The following is an 18,734-nucleotide window of genomic DNA, read 5'->3' on the forward strand; positions in this document are numbered from 1 at the left end:
AGGGTTGGGCTGTGTGTGTAGAACAGAGTAAGGGGCCCGGCTCATCCAACCCTCATTTTATAGAGAGCAGAGAGAGGATTTGCCCCAGTAACAGTCAGTAGCACAGAGAGTCACAGGGGCCCCAGGGTTGGGCTGTGTGTGTAGAACAGAGTAAGGGGCCCGGCTCATCCAACCCTCATTTTATAGAGAGCAGAGAGAGGATTTGCCCCAGTAACAGTCAGTGGCACAGAGAGACACAGGGGCCCCAGGGTTGGGCTGTGTGTGTAGAACAGAGTAAGGGGCCCGGCTCATCCAACCCTCATTTTATAGAGAGCAGAGAGAGGATTTGCCCCAGTAACAGTCAGTGGCACAGAGAGACACAGGGGCCCCAGGGTTGGGCTGTGTGTGTAGAACAGAGTAAGGGGCCCGGCTCATCCAACCCTCATTTTATAGAGAGCAGAGAGAGGATTTGCCCCAGTAACAGTCAGTGGCACAGAGAGACACAGGGGCCCCAGGGTTGGGCTGTGTGTGTAGAACAGAGTAATGGGCCCGGCTCATCCAACCCTCATTTTATAGAGACCAGAGAGAGGATTTGCTCAGTAGAATGAATATAGGCACAGCCACCGGGGGGATCATTGGCTTTTTCTGAAACTATTCATTTAGAGTTATTTTCCCTGGTCATGAAAAATAAAGAAATAATTACAGTAGAAGTCATAATGGATATTATATAGCCAAACAGCCTTCTTTATTATGAACAGAAAAATACATATTGTACCAAGTTCAGATGGACCCAACTTATCCATAATGGTGAGCAGCACACTTGTTATTATTTCTTTTATCTGTACTTACTGGCTGATCTTATATAGTCAGTAGCCACTATTAGCAATGGGAAGTATCTGTATATCCCTGGGTTCCCATTTGGTGCAACAGGAGAGGTGCAGGTTGCAGCAGGCAATGATCCGGAGAGCAGAACTGTTATTAGTAGGTGTGACATAATATCTCCCTATACTCCTGGGCTCAGGCCTGTTTGGGCTAGGGTTGCCGCCTTTTGTTTTAATGTGCACCTCACTCAACTAACCCCAAGGGATTTGCCTTTTATAAAGATCAAGTTTGCCGAGCGAAAAGCGTGTCAGGTGACCCTGTAGTTAGGAAAGTATTGAAAACTTGCTATAAAGAATGTTACATTCTATAGGAAGGGGTTCTGTCTGGGGAGAGAGAGCCTTGATCAGTAGATCTATGTCAGTTGGCTCTGCAGACAAATGCTATCCAGAATGCTCGGGACCAAGGGTATTCCAGATAAGGGGTCTTTCTTTAATTTTGATCTTCATACCTTAAGTCTACTAAAAAATCAATAAAACATTAATTAAACCCAATAGGATTGTTTTACATCCAATAAGGATTATTTATATCTTAGTTGGGATCAAGTACAGGTACTGTTTTATTATTACAGAGAAAAGGGAATCATTTAACCATTAAATAAACCCAATAGGGCTGTTCTGCCCCCAATAAGGGGTAATTATATCTTAGTTGGGATCAAGTACAGGTACTGTTTTATTATTACAGAGAAAAGGGAATCATTTAACCATTAAATAAACCCAATAGGGCTGTTCTGCCCCCAATAAGGGGTAATTATATCTTAGTTGGGATCAAGTACAGGTACTGTTTTATTATTACAGAGAAAAGAAAATCATTTAACCATTAAATAAACCCAATAGGGCTGTTCTGCCCCAATAAGGGGTAATTATATCTTAGTTGGGATCAAGTACAGGTTCTGTTTTATTATTACAGAGAAAAAGGAAATCAGTTTTAAAATTCTGAATTATTTGATTAAAATGGAGTCTATGGGAGACAGGTTTTCCGTAATGCGGAGCTTTCTGGATAATGGGTTTCCGGATAAGGTATCCTATACCTGTATTAATTTTGCCCACTTTAAAGATAATGTCCATGCAGAAGGATGAAGGCAACTACTACTCAACCAATACCACTGGGACTCAAAATCTTTATTATAGTGGCTCCCCGCATCCTGACCTTTCTTTTTACACATTTACCCCCCCCCCTATTTTGTAGACATAAGGATGTTTTATATTTTGTAAAAGTAACTTTTTATGTTATGAATCTAACTGTTCAGGCAAAATGGTTCAATCACCAGATCTATTTGCTCATCTGTTTTTCTAATTAGTTTATATTTGGATCTAGAAAAGGCTCTCAAAGGGCACAGCGCGGCTCAACCAAACGTTACTCAGCTGTTGCCGGACTACGAATCCCAGAATAATGTAACATATAATGAAGGGTGAGGCATGCTGGGAGCTGTAGTCCAGAAACATCAGGGCTGTATTCTTAAAGCAATATTGCACAATAAAACTTTTCAGGCTCCCCAGTGGCCGCATTGGCAGCATTGAAATGCAAAAGAATCCTCCAATGAGAATCCCAGGAACAAGTCTGTCCCTTTATCCCCATGTCTGATTCCTAGATATAAAATTCTCTATATGTAAGATAATAAAAAGATGCCTTAATTACCATTCTCATTACTGATGTCTACATTTCTATTGAAGCTTTTGGTCAGTAGAATTCTTATTGGTGAATTTTCTTACATCTACAGTAGAACGATATTTTCCCAAATGTTATGTAGTAGTGGGACAGAATTACAGTTGTGTTTGCAACCCATTTAAGAACCCCTTTCATTTGTATTTGTATCACCCTGATTTTAAAACTAAAAATGTTATTTATCAGTCAATTTATACTAAAAATGATTTCAATCTGAAATGCTTATTTCCATATACACTTATAGATATTTTAAAGATATAACAACAAATGTATCTGTCAACGCTTGTTTCTTTGGCAAGTGGCATCAATAAATACAGTATATAAGTGAACATTTGTCTAATAGTGATGTTTATATATTATAGTATAAAGCACAACTGTTACTGGTGTTTCAAACATTACTTTTAGTTGTTTCTAAGCAAATTACTTTTCATATTCACATCTGGCCTGAGTAGTATTGTGTAACATTTGGGCAGAAATATACAGGCTAAAAGGCCGGCGCTTGAGGTGAGTATGGCAAATATCTCCACACACACAGTGTTTTTGCCTTTGGTGCTCAGATAGGCCGGGATCATTGTGATCCAAACACTGCAGAAGAGCAGCATGCTGAAAGTGATGTACTTGGCCTCATTAAAACTGTCCGGTAAGCTCCGAGCTAAAAATGCTAAAACAAAACTAACAGCTGCCAGAAGCCCCATATACCCAATAACTGAGTAAAAGCCAATAGCTGAGCCCTCATTGCACTGAATGATGATGGTTCCAGGGGAAGTGTGAATGTCCAGTTCCTGAAAGGGAGGAGAAATGGCCAACCAAGTCATGCAGATGATTATTTGAATGGATGAGCAGAACAAGACTACAGAATTGGACAGTTTGACTCCCAGCCATTTTCTCCATGAGCTCCCTGGCTTGGTGGCTTTGAAAGCAACACAAACCATGATAGTCTTGGCCAGGAGAGAAGAGACAGCTATGGAGAAGGTGATTCCAAAAGTGATGATGCGCAGCATGCAGGTTATATCCACAGGGCGACCGAGGAACAGAAACACACTGAGGAAGCTCAGCTTGATGGAGACAAGGAGGAGGAAGCTCAGGCTCCGGTTGTTGGCTCTCACTATGGGGGTGTCCCAGTGTGAGATGAAAAGCCCCAGTACCAGCAGGGTTATAAGGAAAAACAGAACTGAGATGGATGATAAAGACACAGAAATCACATCATTAGTGTAGGAAAGAAATTCTTCCATTTTGGGAATACACTGGTTCTGCTGCTCATTGGGCCATTCCATGTTGGGGCATTGGATACAGCTCTCACTGTCTGTAAATGTGGAAAAAAATCATGTTGAAATCTTATATAATATATATAGCAAAAGAGAAGCAAGCTGTACTTGACCCTAAAACACTCAATTATACTAAAGGGCTAATTGGTTTACAGGTATGTGCAAGAGCTAAAGTTGTACCAAACTGTGCCCTTTAGAGCACTATGTCCCTACTCAAAGTGCCATGCAAACTGTGTTGTGCTCTTTCTGCCAGTTTAAAAAATGTCATGCAAGGTACAGCACCCAGTGTTGTTGGGGTTCAAGCAATAAGTACAGGGCTATGAGTTTGCCTTACAGATACAGGTGCTCTTCATTGTGCAAATAGGGGTGTGCATGATGCATTTATGTGGATTCCCATGAAAATAGTGCAAAAAACGGGTTGGAACTAGGGGAAGGAATGGGCAGAAGAGGCACATGCTTAGGATCCATTGTGCCAAGGGAATTTGCCTCTTCTTCCTATCCACAGTAGATTCATTTTATTTGCTGTCAAGATCTTGGTAAGGTGGTGGGTACTTTATATTGTGTGTCTATAAGCCATATGTGCAATTCTGGTATGTGATCAGTGTGAGGAGTAATGAGTGATTGGAATCCCCTTAGGCAGCCATAATGCACCAAGTCTTGGGATCAAACCAGTACAAGAGCAAGCTGAAGAGCTGAGCCTAGTAGGTACATTTTTTAAAACTTATTTATTCTTAATTTTTAAGAAATTACAAAGAAATAGAATAACAATTGACAAGAAAATAAGTAGCAATTATTTATACACTGGCTTTTGAATTCAGTAATCAGCTTTTCACACTAACCACACTAAGGGGCAGATTTACTAATCCACGAACGGTCCGAAGGCGTCCGAATGCGTTTTTTCACAATGATCGGTATTTTTGCGACTTTTTTGTTGCCGTCACGACTTTTTGGTATGTCCTGCGATTTTTTCATCAACATCGCAACTTTTTCGTATATTTTCTGTGACTTTGTCGTCGCCGTCACGGAAAAAATCGGATTGGTTTTTCCGCCGTTTACTATCTCTCAATACGAAAAAATTTCTTCGGTGCCAAAAACGTTGCGTAAAATACGATAAAGTCGTGACAGCGATGAAAAAGTCGCGACAAATACGAAAAAAAGGCGACAGCGACAAAAAAGTCGCAACATTTTCGTTTCCAATAAGATTTTTTCCCTTTCGGGATTCAGATTCGTGGATTAGTAAATGTGCCCCTATGAATTAGAATTGTGTCCTCCTTAACTTATATAACAAAAAAGTAAAATAAAGTCACCTTCTACCACCACCCCAAAGACCTACCCTCCTCTTCTCCCCTGGACCCCCGCCCATCCCATACTACGGAATTTGTAGGAAATTGAATTGGTATGGACAAAACTGACATATACTCTATAACATGGGGTTTCTGGTATTGCCCTCCATTACAGATAGGCACATACACACATTTTTCCATAGTTTTGTGAATTTTTTGGCGAAGCAAAATGGGACGGATCCCTCTTCACTAGTCACAGTCACATCAAAAAAAGTTTTGGTTGCATCAAATAAATCACAGTTGTGTAAAAAAGTTGTGTTCATGTCAAAAAAGTCATGCAAAGGGTGCAAATTTTTAGCCATTTTGCTAATTTTTGTATTTTTGAAAATAGGAAACAAGAAAGGAGTAAAGAATGATGGGGATCTAACAGCTCGCTCACTATTCCTTCCACTCTCTCCATGTTCCGTGTTGTAATCATTTCTAAAACTTTTCATCTATAATACTTGATACTTTTCCAGAAAACCATGCATTTGTACCAGTTGTATTGGAGATCTCTCCCTCAGAACACGGAACACAGAGATAACAGCAGGACTGGGCTCCGGGCTTTGGTGCCTTCCTGAATCCGGGGAGACAGTTGTGTGAACATTGAGATCTTGGAATCTAGAAAAATCATTAAAAAACACAGAAATCTGGGAGAATTGACATGCTCTGTAAGGTAATCATCATGTACAATACTATATAATACAATGCAATGGCCTATAATGTGTTACTGTAAATAGAATGGATGCATCCCATAGCCACAGCCCAACTGCCATTAGATGTTAGCCAGTCAGAAATGTATAGGGTAAAACCCCTGATATGAAACAAAAGTGGTGTAAAGATGATACCCCTATTGGCCAACTCCAATGATAATCACAGAAAGCTTTCAGATTATTTCAGTTAGTGCTCCAGGTGCCAATACTTCTCCCCCTCTGCTCATTGCCTTTATACTTTGCAGACAAATTAATGGTACTGGCTTTCCCTCTTTTGAATCCACTATTCCAGTTTGTGTCCCAAGTTCTGCCAGTTGCACCCAACTGCGCTGGATTAATTATAATTTGCAGCTCATTCTTTGAGACCCCCCAGCAATATATATGCCAATATATATATATGCCCAGTCCAGTTTATCGGCACTCACCATACGTAGAAGTCAAAAGCTGGGTGCACATCAAATATTTACATTGGCTCCATGGAAGGCACTCACAGCACATAGATTTATATAGAAATTCTTTATTGATTTTCCAAATCAATGCATTTCGACCCACAGGGGATCGTCATCAGGATGACGATCCCCAGTGGGTCAAAACGCGTTGATTTGGAAAATCAATAAAGAATTTCGATATAAATCTATGTGCCGTGAGTGCCTTCCATGGAGCCAATATAATTTGTTTGTATAAGTCCTGTGAGTGCTGACCCTCTCTCAAGCACCTTCAACATTATTTGGACCTGCACCCAGGAAACAGCAACTTATCTATACGTGAGTGCCGGCATTTACTTGGAAGTTTATATATATAAATATATATATATATTGCATTGTATCCTTGCCGTGTCTTAGTTCTACATAAGTACTTGTCATCCTGCCTATGGTAAGCACTACCCTAACTGGCTTGAACCTGCCTGTTTGGGTTTTTTTTTCTATCTTAGTTTTTATTAGTTTTTACAATACATGTAAACCATAATAATTACACTGTTTACTTTATCAGTATCTCCAGAGAGAAAAGAAAAACACCATAACTTAACAACTAAACAAAAAAAAAACCCCAGACACAAGAAAAATAACTATAAATTATCAAGACCAGAAATGTTCGATATTCCATATTTTTTTGAGCTTCCTGTATGAATCTTTTTTCTGAAATATTTCTTGGGATTTCCATTTCATATTCTATATTGCTGCTAACTTCTCTCATAAGCTGGGAAATGTTTGGGACCTCTTTGTTTTTTCCAATTCCTGGCAATTAAAAGTCTGACTTTATTTGATAATTAAAAAATTACTATTTCCAGAGGAAATATTGTCATAAATGTTTAATAACACCAGTTCTGGAGATAAAACAAAATCTCGTGAAATATAATTTGATATCAGAGAAAATGCGGAAGTCCAGAAGGATTGGATGATAGGAGCACCGTATGTGTAACATATCTCCTATTCCTTTGTGACATCTCCAACAAGTATTAACGGTTCCTGGATAAATCTGTGACAATGTTAAGGGGGTTAGGTACCAATTGTATAACATTTTGTAAAAATTCTCCTGGTGTGTTATGCATTTCGTATAACTCTGTGTCCTGGTTATGCTTGTTGCCAATCTTTCATAGAAAATTTTTTATTTAGACATTTTTCCCATTGCAGGAATTTTTGTCAAACCTTTAGGTCTCCTTAAAAGATTATAGATCCTTGCCAGACCTTTTTGCCTTCTCCCTCCCAGAAGGTGATAATGATAGTGATCTTAACTCCTCCTCTGATGAAGCACCACATGGTGCGAAACGCATTAGGAGAGTGGGTACCATGAGACACTGGGATACACCTATCCATTGTTTGGTATAGTATGTTTTATATGTTAGTTTTTGTTTTGTTAATTTGAGCCAATAAATGTTGTTGTTTTTATTCCACTGAAATGTTTGCTGTTTATTCATATACTGATTCAGGACCTATCAGTGGGATATAACTATTAGATTCCCTTTCTGAAGAGATGTTAAGTATGTGCGTATTTGTAAATATTTGCAAAATTCAGCTTTCTCTAGTCTAGGCTATATTCTTCCTTTAGAGAAGTAAACGTTTTAAGATGATCCATATTGTATAAGTCTTTTAAGCTGGAAGAACTTTCTTTACCCCGACCTTTGAGGTCCGTTTTCAGAATGGGTTCCAGAATAGAAATTGGTGCCAATAGAGAAGGACATGGAGAGCATAAGGTATTAATTATGGTTTCTCTCCAAATTTTGACTGCAACTTTCACCGTAGAAGGCAAATTTATGTAATTATTCTTTTTTTTGTAACTTAAATTTTTTATTAAGTTTTTCAGTGTTGAATATACAACTGATGGACATGTACATTATGTCCGCATATTATGACAGTGATTCAACAGTCTTTCAATATTAAAACATTTTCATAACATGAAATCGGATAACAAGAAAATTTGAAGTAAGAATAATAAAAAACAAAGGAGATAGACAATGATTTATATGTAATTATTCTTAACACCTTCACCATTTGACCATAGTAGTTTATCCCATGAAAATGGTTTCAAAAGAGTAGTTTCAATGTTTACCCATTTCTTTTGTGACTGTATGGTTAATAAATCTCTAGTTTGATTCAAAATATTGGCTTTGAAGTATTTCTTAAAGGGACAGTAACACCAAAAAAATGAAAGTTTATAAAAGTAATTACTATATAATGTAATGCTGCCCTGTACTGGTACAACTGGTGTGTTTTCCTTAGAAAGACTACTATAGTTTATATAATAAAGCTCCTGTGTAGCCACGGGGGCAGCCATTTACAGGAGAAAAGGCACAGATTACTTAGCAGATAACAGATAAAACCCCATTATATTCTACAAAGCTTATCTGTTATCTGCTATGTGCCTGTGCCTTTTCTCCTTTTTCCAAGCTTCAATGGCTGCCCCCGTGTAGACATAGCAGCTCATTAATATAAACTATAGTAGCGTTTCTGTTGCAAACACCCCAGCTGTACCGGTGCAGGAATGGCTGCCCCCGGGGCTACACAGCGGGGTATTTATATAAACTATAGTAGGGTTTCTGTAGCAAACACCCCAGCTGTACCAGTGCAGGAATGGCTGCCCCCGGGGCTACACAGCGGGGTATTTATATAAACTATAGTAGGGTTTCTGTAGCAAACACCCCAGCTGTACCAGTGCAGGAACGGCTGCCCCCGGGGCTACACAGCGGGGTATTTATATAAACTATAGTAGGGTTTCTGTAGCAAACACCCCAGCTGTACCGGTGCAGGAATGGCTGCCCCCGGGGCTACACAGCAGGGTATTTATATAAACTATAGTAGGGTTTCTGTAGCAAACACCCCAGCTGTACCAGTGCAGGAACGGCTGCCCCCGGGGCTACACAGCGGGGTATTTATATAAACTATAGTAGGGTTTCTGTAGCAAACACCCCAGCTGTACCAGTGCAGGAATGGTTGCCCCCGGGGCTACACAGCGGGGTATTTATATAAACTATAGTAGGGTTTCTGTAGCAAACACCCCAGCTGTACCAGTGCAGGAACGGCTGCCCCCGGGGCTACACAGTGGGGTATTTATATAAACTATAGTAGGGTTTCTGTAGCAAACACCCCAGCTGTACCAGTGCAGGAATGGCTGCCCCCGGGGCTACACAGCGGGGTATTTATATAAACTATAGTAGGGTTTCTGTAGCAAACACCCCAGCTGTACCAGTGCAGGAATGGCTGCCCCCGGGGCTACACAGCGGGGTATTTATATAAACTATAGTAGGGTTTCTGTAGCAAACACCCCAGCTGTACCAGTGCAGGAACGGCTGCCCCCGGGGCTACACAGCGGGGTATTTATATAAACTATAGTAGGGTTTCTGTAGCAAACACCCCAGCTGTACCAGTGCAGGAATGGCTGCCCCCGGGGCTACACAGCGGGGTATTTATATAAACTATAGTAGGGTTTCTGTAGCAAACACCCCAGCTGTACCAGTGCAGGAACGGCTGCCCCCGGGGCTATACAGCGGGGTATTTATATAAACTATAGTAGGGTTTCTGTAGCAAACACCCCAGCTGTACCAGTGCAGGAATGGCTGCCCCCGGGGCTACACAGCGGGGTATTTATATAAACTATAGTAGCATTTCTGTTGCATACACACCAGTTTTACCAGTGCAGGGCAACTGTACATTATATTTTAATTACTTTAAAACACTTTCATTTTTTGGTGTTACTGTTCCTTTAAGATCTGGAGCTCCCAGACCTGCTTCATCTTTATTTCTTTGAAGAATAGATTTAGATACTCTAGGAGCTTTCTTATTTCAGATAAATTGGTAAAATACCTGTGTAACCTTACAAAGAAAACTGGAGGGGATTGAAATAGGAAATAGTACCAAACAAATATAGTAGTTTAGGTAACAACAGCATTTTTATAGTAGCAATTCTTCTCGTCCAAGAAATAAATAAGGGCTTCCATGTAATAATATGATACTTAAAAGTTTGCATCAATGGGAGAAAATTAATATTAAACAATTTTTCTGGATGTTTTGTTAATTTTAAACCCAGGTAAGATATATATAATCTTTCCGCCAGTCAAAATTAAACGGAATTTTTAATGGAGATTGATCTTTAAGTGGTATGTTAAACATCATAACTTGTGATTTATTTTATAGTAAGAAATGTCTCCAAATTCTTGTAATAGTTGTTAAAGTTTAGATAATCTCTCTTTGGGATTAGATAGTACTATAATAATATCATCAGCATATAAACCTATACGATGATCATTAGCACCAATTTGAATACCAGACAATTGACCTGTATCTCTAATTTTCTGAGCTACGATTTCTATTACCAAGTTAAAAATCAGTGGGGAGAGGGGGCATCCTTGATGTGTACCATTAGGAAGAGAAAATATTTGAGAAAGTAAATCCTCACTAGTTATGATATAAAACAGAAATAGCATGTATAGTGGAGTTATCACAACCTAATTCAAATAAAACCTTTTTACTAACTCATGGTGTTGTTCTATCGAATGCTTTTTCTGCCTCCATCGAGATTATTAATACTGGAGTTTTAGACTTGTGAATTGTATGTATTAAATATATAAATCTTCTGGTATTATCAGGGGATTGGCTGCCTTTAATAAAACCCACTTGGTTACTATTCAAGACCTCAGTTAAGATATCTTGGAACCTTTTTGAAAAAATTTTTGAATAAAATTTGAAATCACAATTTAGTAAAGAAATTGGTCTATTATTTGGTATCTTTGTTGGGTCTTTCCCCTCTTTTGATATAACTGTTATTCTTCAAGAAAATGGCCTGTTTTTTTAACCCCTGTCATACTTAACCTTGACTTTTCCTTGCCTTTCCAGTAAACCTTCTAACTTGTAACAGTGCCTACCTCCTACATTGCCTGCCTTGTTCGTATCATGGCTGTTTCCCAATTAGCCCCCTCCTTATTTCCTCTTTAAACACTAGAACAATGGCCACTAAAGAGTGGCATCCAATCACCAACACCACCTCAGTTCAGATAATCCTTGCTAAAAACTAGGTGTTTCATCTCAGTAAAAGCTCTTAGGAATCATAATTTCCTTATCATTGCTACTAGGACTGCAGAAATGCTAAATGTGCCTGTCTAACATCTCATTCCTAACCCAAATGATTTACCATGAAGTTGGCCTTTCCATAGTTTTAATAAAAGCCTCTGATCTTCTAGGAAGGTTTTTCCCTAGGCCTTAACATTGTTGATAGGATTTGTTTCCATGCAGCCATAAAAGCTTAAGGAAGGATGATAGAAAGTGTTGAGAGAGCATGTCTGGCTCCAAGCTGGCATTCCAACATCCACAGGCATTCCATGAGAAATTTACAAACCTTTTCTCAGTTCTTATTTCTTATTAGTTGTGATTTCATTTGGGAACACTTTTAGAAACTATGTATATCTAGTAAGGGATAATGCTATATAAACATATATTTACACTTATATATACACTTGCTCTCTAGACCCCATGCTTTCTTCTCTGCTTAAACACTGTGCTGCTGAACTCACTCCAGCTCTTACTCACATCTTCAACTCTTCTCTGACCTCTGGAAGGGTCCCCGCTTCCTTCAAACAGGCCTGTGTCAAACCTATCCTAAAAAAGGCCACTCTGAACCAGTCCTGTCTCTCTAACTACCATCCTGTCTCGCTCCTACCTCTTGCCTCCAAAATCTTAGAGCGTATTGTCTTCTCCCGTATCACTAACTTTCTCAACGCCCATAATTTATTAGACCCGCTGCAATCTGGTTTTCGGCCTGCGCACTCTACTGAGACAGTGTTGTGCAGAGTTACAAACGATCTTCAGGTTGCCAAAGCCAAAGGTCACTTCTCTATACTAATCCTTCTAGATCTATCGGCTGCGTTTGATACAGTTGACCACTCCCTCCTGATGCAAATTCTGCATTCGATTGGTCTCCGTAGTCAGGCTGCATCCTGGGTCTCTTCTTACCTCTCTAACTGTTCATTCACTGTCTCCTATGCTAATAAAACCTCGTCTCCAGTTCCTCTTAATGTGGGGGTACCCCAAGGCTCTGTACTTAATGTGGGGGTACCCCAAGGCTCTGTAATTAGGCTGTTGTTGTCCTCCCTCTACACGCTGTCCTTGGGAGATCTTATCCATTCATTTGGCTTTAAATAACATCTGTATGCTGATGATATCCAAATTTATTTGTCGACCCCTTCATTAATAGCTGAAACTGAGACTCAAATCTCTAACTGCCTCCTGGCTATCTCTAACTGCCTCCTGGCTATCTCTAATTGGATGAACCAACGCCACCTTAAACTGAACCTAACAAAAACTGAACTAATGATCTTTCCGCCTAAGCCTGGTCCTACCCCCCCTTTTCTATCTCTATTGATGGCACCCTCATCAACCCTGTCGATTCGGCGCGTTGTTTGGGGGTGATCTTTGACTCTAGTCTCTCCTTTTCTAACCACATTAACTCCACTGTCAAAACCTGTCACTTTTTCTTATGCAATATTGCCAAAATCTGTCCCTTTCTCTCTACTGCAACAGCCAGGCTGCTCATGCATGCGCTCATCCTATCCCGACTTGACTACTGCAACCTGCTATTAACCTTCCCTTGTGTCTCCGTACGTTCCTGGCTGACTCCTCTGCTCCTCACTCCATCTCTTCCCTTGTGTCTCCGTATGTTCCTGGCTGACTCCTTCGTTCCTCGCAGAGCAACCGTTTGGTTGCGCCCCCCACTACTACTGCGGTTTCCCGCCTTAAACCATTCTGCCTTGCTGCCCCTCATATTGGGAATGCCCTCCCTGATTTCCTCCGGAGAGAATCCTCCCCCAGTCTTTTTAAAACTAAACTAAAAGACTACCTTTTGGAGCACTCGCCCAGCATCTGATCTGGGAACTGGCACTTATATTGTAATGTCACCCACTGTGACCTACAGCACTTATATTTGCCTATTTGTATCTGTATGTTACCCTCCCATATAGATTGTAAGCTCTACGGGGCAGGGACCTCCATCCTCTTGTGTCTTTGACTCTTATCTTATTGCAACTGTAACTGTATCTTGTATTTATTGTTATACTGTGTATTTATAATACCTTATTATATAATAATAATATCTTATTAACCCCCTGTTTGTATTAATGTATTCTACTGTACAGCGCTGCGTACATAAGTAGCACTTTATAAATAAACATATACATACATACATACATATATGAAACATCTTTTACGGCTCAATAAGTGCCTTCCCAGGCTAGTACCAGTATAACATGGGTCACACTGGACTTTCTTACCCAGAATGGGCCTTTGCTAAGTGAAAAGGGAAGGTGAGCATGTTCTGCAATTATTAAGGCACCAGAGGTTCTTGCAAACAAAGCAAAAATGGTTTATTTAACATCCACAGGGTTTGCTCACAGCACAGTGGTACAGGCAAGATCAAATGCAGAGTGTAATACAGGCTATCACTCACTTGAGGACAGACTTGACAGGAATTTCAATTCACCTCTGTGACACCTCATAGTGGCTTAGATCACCTACAGGGAATTATCTATCCTGATTCCCTATCCACTGGGATCCCTAGACTACAGACAATATCACTTGAAAGTGATACCTCCAATTTATCCTCCTATGTAGGAGCTCAGAACTGCTCTTTCTAGCTCATCCCTAACTGACTTACACTGCTAGAGTGGTACTGGTATGGGAGCTACACCCACCACTATCTAATGCCTCATTCACAGGGTCCCTGTGTCCCTGACTTCACCAAGAGCCTTTTCTGGCTCCAAGCCCAGGCTGAGAGCAAAATTGACCTTTTTCCACAGGAAGAAACCACTTATCATTTACAGTAGGGGGTACATTATCCCTTATAATACATGAGTGATACTCAGAGTTCCCTGTATAACTCAGCCTGCAGCCTTGTTCCTTTATATGGGGGGCACAGAACCCCTCAGTGACTGCTAATATCCTTATCATTTACAGTAGGGGGTACATTATCCCTTATAATACATGAGTGATACTCAGAGTTCCCTGTATAACTCAGCCTGCAGCCTTGTGCCTTTATATGGGGGGCACAGAACCCCTCAGTGACTACTAATATCCTTATCATTTACAGTAGGGGGTACATTATCCCTTATAATACATGAGTGATACTCAGAGTTCCCTGTATAACTCAGCCTGCAGCCTTGTGCCTTTATATGGGGGGCACAGAACCCCTCAGTGACTACTAATATCCTTATCATTTACAGTAGGGGGTACATTATCCCTTATAATACATGAGTGATACTCAGAGTTCCCTGTATAACTCAGCCTGCAGCCTTGTGCCTTTATATGGGCACAGAACCCCTCAGTGACTGCTAATATCCTTATCATTTACAGTAGGGGGTACATTATCCCTTATAATACATGAGTGATACTCAGAGTTCCCTGTATAACTCAGCCTGCAGCCTTGTGCCTTTATATGGGCACAGAACCCCTCAGTGACTGCTAATATCCTTATCATTTACAGTAGGGGGTACATTATCCCTTATAATACATGAGTGATACTCAGAGTTCCCTGTATAACTCAGCCTGCAGCCTTGTGCCTTTATATGGGCACAGAACCCCTCAGTGACTGCTAATATCCTTATCAATTACAGTAGGGGGTACATGATCCCTTAAAATACATGAGTGATACTCAGAGTTCCCTGTATAACTCAGCCTGCAGCCTTGTGCCTTTATATGGGGGGCACAGAACCCCTCAGTGACTGCTAATATCCTTATCATTTACAGTAGGGGGTACATTATCCCTTATAATACATGAGTGATACTCAGAGTTCCCTGTATAACTCAGCCTGCAGCCTTGTGCCTTTATATGGGGGGCACAGAACCCCTCAGTGACTGCTAATATCCTTATCATTTACAGTAGGGGGTACATTATCCCTTATAATACATGAGTGATACTCAGAGTTCCCTGTATAACTCAGCCTGCAGCCTTGTGCCTTTATATGGGGGGCACAGAACCCCTCAGTGACTGCTAATATCCTTATCATTTACAGTAGGGGGTACATTATCCCTTATAATACATGAGTGATACTCAGAGTTCCCTGTGAAAACCTTTAAAGGCAAAAAATAAATATTTCTTACTTTATTGTTATTTGTCTTCCATTGTATTACTGATGATGTGATGTTCAGCTGCTGATCTGGGGGAGCCCATGGGGAGAATTCCCCAACAATCTTCCTATTCAGGTCATGCTTAGATATAATGTAGTTATAGATCCATAACCCAGAGACGTACTCCCCATGTTCATCAAACGAGGAGGTTGGTCCAGTTTGGGGGCTGTATTGGTGTTTTTTTAAATAACGATGCAACCCCTATATACAAGTATATAAATAACTTAAAATCACAATTCATTCAGCCACTGCTGACCTGTCAGATATATCAGTAGGGCAGTAACACACATTCAGGTCTTATAGATTAAACTGATTCATATTACAGTGGTGTGAAAAACTATTTGCCCCCTTCCTGATTTCTTATTCTTTTGCATGTTTGTCACACTTAAATGTTTCTGCTCATCAAAAACCATTAACTATTAGTCAAAGATAACATAATTGAACACAAAATGCAGTTTTTAAATGAAGGTTTACGTTATTAAGGGAGAAAAAAAACTCCAAATCTACATGGCCCTGTGTGAAAAAGTGATTGCCCCCCTTGTTAAACAATAACTTAATAATCATGCCAAGATCCAAAGAAATTCAGGAACAAATGAGAACAAAAGTAATTGAGATCTATCAGTCTGGTAAAGGTTATAAAGCCATTTCTAAAGCTTTGGGACTCCAGCGAACCACAGTGAGAGCCATTATCCACAAATGGCAAAAACATGGAACAGTGGTGAACCTTCCCAGGAGTGGCCGGCCGACCAAAATTACCCCAAGAGCACAGAGACAACTCATCCGAGAGGCCACAAAAGACCCCAGGACAACATCTAAAGAACTGCAGGCCTCACTTGCCTCAATTAAGGTCAGTGTTCACGACTCCACCATAAGAAAGAGACTGGGCAAAAACGGCCTGCATGGCAGATTTCCAAGGCGCAAACCACTTTTAAGCAAAAAGAACATTATGGCTCGTCTCAATTTTGCTAAAAAACATCTCAATGATTGCCAAGACTTTTGGGAAAATACCTTGTGGACCGACGAGACAAAAGTTGAACTTTTTGGAAGGTGCGTGTCCCGTTACATTTGGCGTAAAAGTAACACAGCATTTCAGAAAAAGAACATCATACCAACAGTAAAATATGGTGGTGGTAGTGTGATGGTCTGGGGTTGTTTTGCTGCTTCAGGACCTGGAAGGCTTGCTGTGATAGATGGAACCATGAATTCTACTGTCTACCAAAAAATCCTGAAGGAGAATGTCCGGCCATCTGTTCGTCAACTCAAGCTGAAGCGATCTTGGGTGCTGCAGCAGGACAATGACCCAAAACCAGCAAATCCACCTCTGAATGGCTGAAGAAAAACAAAATGAAGACTTTGGAGTGGCCTAGTCAAAGTCCTGACCTGAATCCTATTGAGATGTTGTGGCATGACCTTAAAAAGGCGGTTCATGCTAGAAAACCCTCAAATAAAGCTGAATTACAACAATTCTGCAAAGATGAGTGGGCCAAAATTCCTCCAGAGCGCTGTAAAAGACTCGTTGCAAGTTATCGCAAATGCTTGATTGCAGTTATTGCTGCTAAGGGTGGCCCAACCAGTTATTAGGTTCAGGGGGCAATTACTTTTTCACACAGGGCCATGTAGGTTTGGATTTTTTTTCTCCCTAAATAATAAAAACCCTCATTTAAAAACTGTATTTTGTGTTTACTTGTGTTATCTTTGACTAATAGTTAAATGTGTTTGATGATCAGAAACATTTTGTGTGACAAACATGCAAAAGAATAAGAAATCAGGAAGGGGGCAAATAGTTTTTCACACCACTGTATATAAAAATTGCACAATTTAGGGAGTTGGTTTAATTCCACTTTGATAAACTATTTATTATTTAAGGGACACTGGAGCAGCCTTTCTTTGCTGTACATGAACAATAATTTCCTTTTACTTTATTCTGTACCATCTGTGCCGCCCCTACAGTATTTCTGGTGATAGAGAAGGGGTTCGGGGAGTCACAGTCTTGATTTGCCCAAAAATTTGCAAGACTGATGAAAAATTTGCAAAATGCAGCTACCACACAACTTTTTTATGCTCATGGTTTTTTTGACGCAACCACAACTTTTACCTCACTCTGCAAATTTTTGTTGCACCAACTTCATAGAATTCGCCAATGGAGAAATGTGGAATTTCACAGCAAATCTATGTCTGCCAAAAAATAAATCTGCTCATCACTAGTCACAGATCTGGTCATACACAAGGCCCTGCCCTAGTATTTAGATAATTACCTGGTACTTATAGGTATACTGTATGGATTCCTTGATAAACAACATCTCATGAAGTGCCTGAGTCATTATATCAACTGCCAGATGCACTCGGGGAGAATTGGTTTCACCCCTGAAATAGGGAAGGTCTGTAATACGCTCCTGCCCAGTGCAGTTACGGAGAGTGTTTATGTAAATATATTGATAAAAATCATTCTTATTTTGGTCTTTTGATAAACACGAATGAAACATCATAAAGATATCTTCAATGAACTTGTCATCGGGGAATTTTGATGGATGTAAACCCTCTAAAAATCTGCTCATTTCAGGAGTCCCGAGATCATATTGGTAACGTGGCAGAAACAACAAACTGTAATTAAATATTTCAACGGCATATCCAACAAGAATATCGTTATTCCCCCAATTGGATGAAAGGATCCAAGTTTTTTCTTGGAGCACTTTGTATAAAACAGGTAACTCTGAGACAAACATTGTAGAAACGGTTCCACTAAGTATAATGACACTGGTAGAGGATTCCTGAATTGTGATGTCATATTGATTATGTTTCATTTCAACTTCGTTGTTGGTACAAATCCTTAGTGTAAACTCAATGCAGACGCCTTCCCTGGAGAGATATTTGGCCAAACTGTGATGCTCTCTCTCCCCACTGATATCATCAGATGTAATTATTCCAACCCAGTTCCAGCCAAAATGGCTCAGTAATTTACTTATAGCAAAATAATTGGCTTCATCACTCTGTACTGTGCGGAATACATAGGGGAAGGCGGCTCTGTCTCTGAGCGATGGGTCTGTCGCTCCGTAACTGATCTGTAGATATGAAGAGATAAAAAAGCTAAGTTTAACAACACATTTAACAGAAAAACACATTTTTTGTTACTAAGGAAATAGTAAAAGGTCACTGTTGGGATTGCCATACAAAAGCTGAACTTTCAGATATGAATACAATGACAAATATCTGCCACAATAAACTGAAAATTTGTTTTGCCTTCATTGTAATCCGTTCTGCTTGTAATTGTTTCTTCTACATACAAAAGATTGATTTTGTGACTCCCCC

At 40.1% G+C, this 18,734-nt stretch overlaps 1 protein-coding gene across 1 annotated transcript; it reads right to left on the bottom strand.

The window, feature by feature from the left end:
• Positions 1-2,924: 2,924 nt before the first annotated feature.
• Positions 2,925-3,797, bottom strand: LOC116408373 (vomeronasal type-2 receptor 26-like). The gene has a single exon (XM_031895147.1). It carries the CDS (start codon positions 3,795-3,797, stop codon positions 2,925-2,927), a length of 873 nt encoding a protein of 290 aa, XP_031751007.1.
• Positions 3,798-18,734: the final 14,937 nt, after the last annotated feature.

Source organism: Xenopus tropicalis, chromosome 1 (genome assembly GCF_000004195.4).
Source record: "Xenopus tropicalis strain Nigerian chromosome 1, UCB_Xtro_10.0, whole genome shotgun sequence".
Lineage (NCBI taxonomy): Eukaryota > Metazoa > Chordata > Amphibia > Anura > Pipidae > Xenopus > Xenopus tropicalis.

Bases quoted from the DNA above. Each gene is read 5' to 3' on its own strand.
- LOC116408373 (XM_031895147.1), bottom strand. From the start codon at position 3,797: ATGGAATGGCCCAATGAGCAGCAGAACCAGTGTATTCCCAAAATGGAA.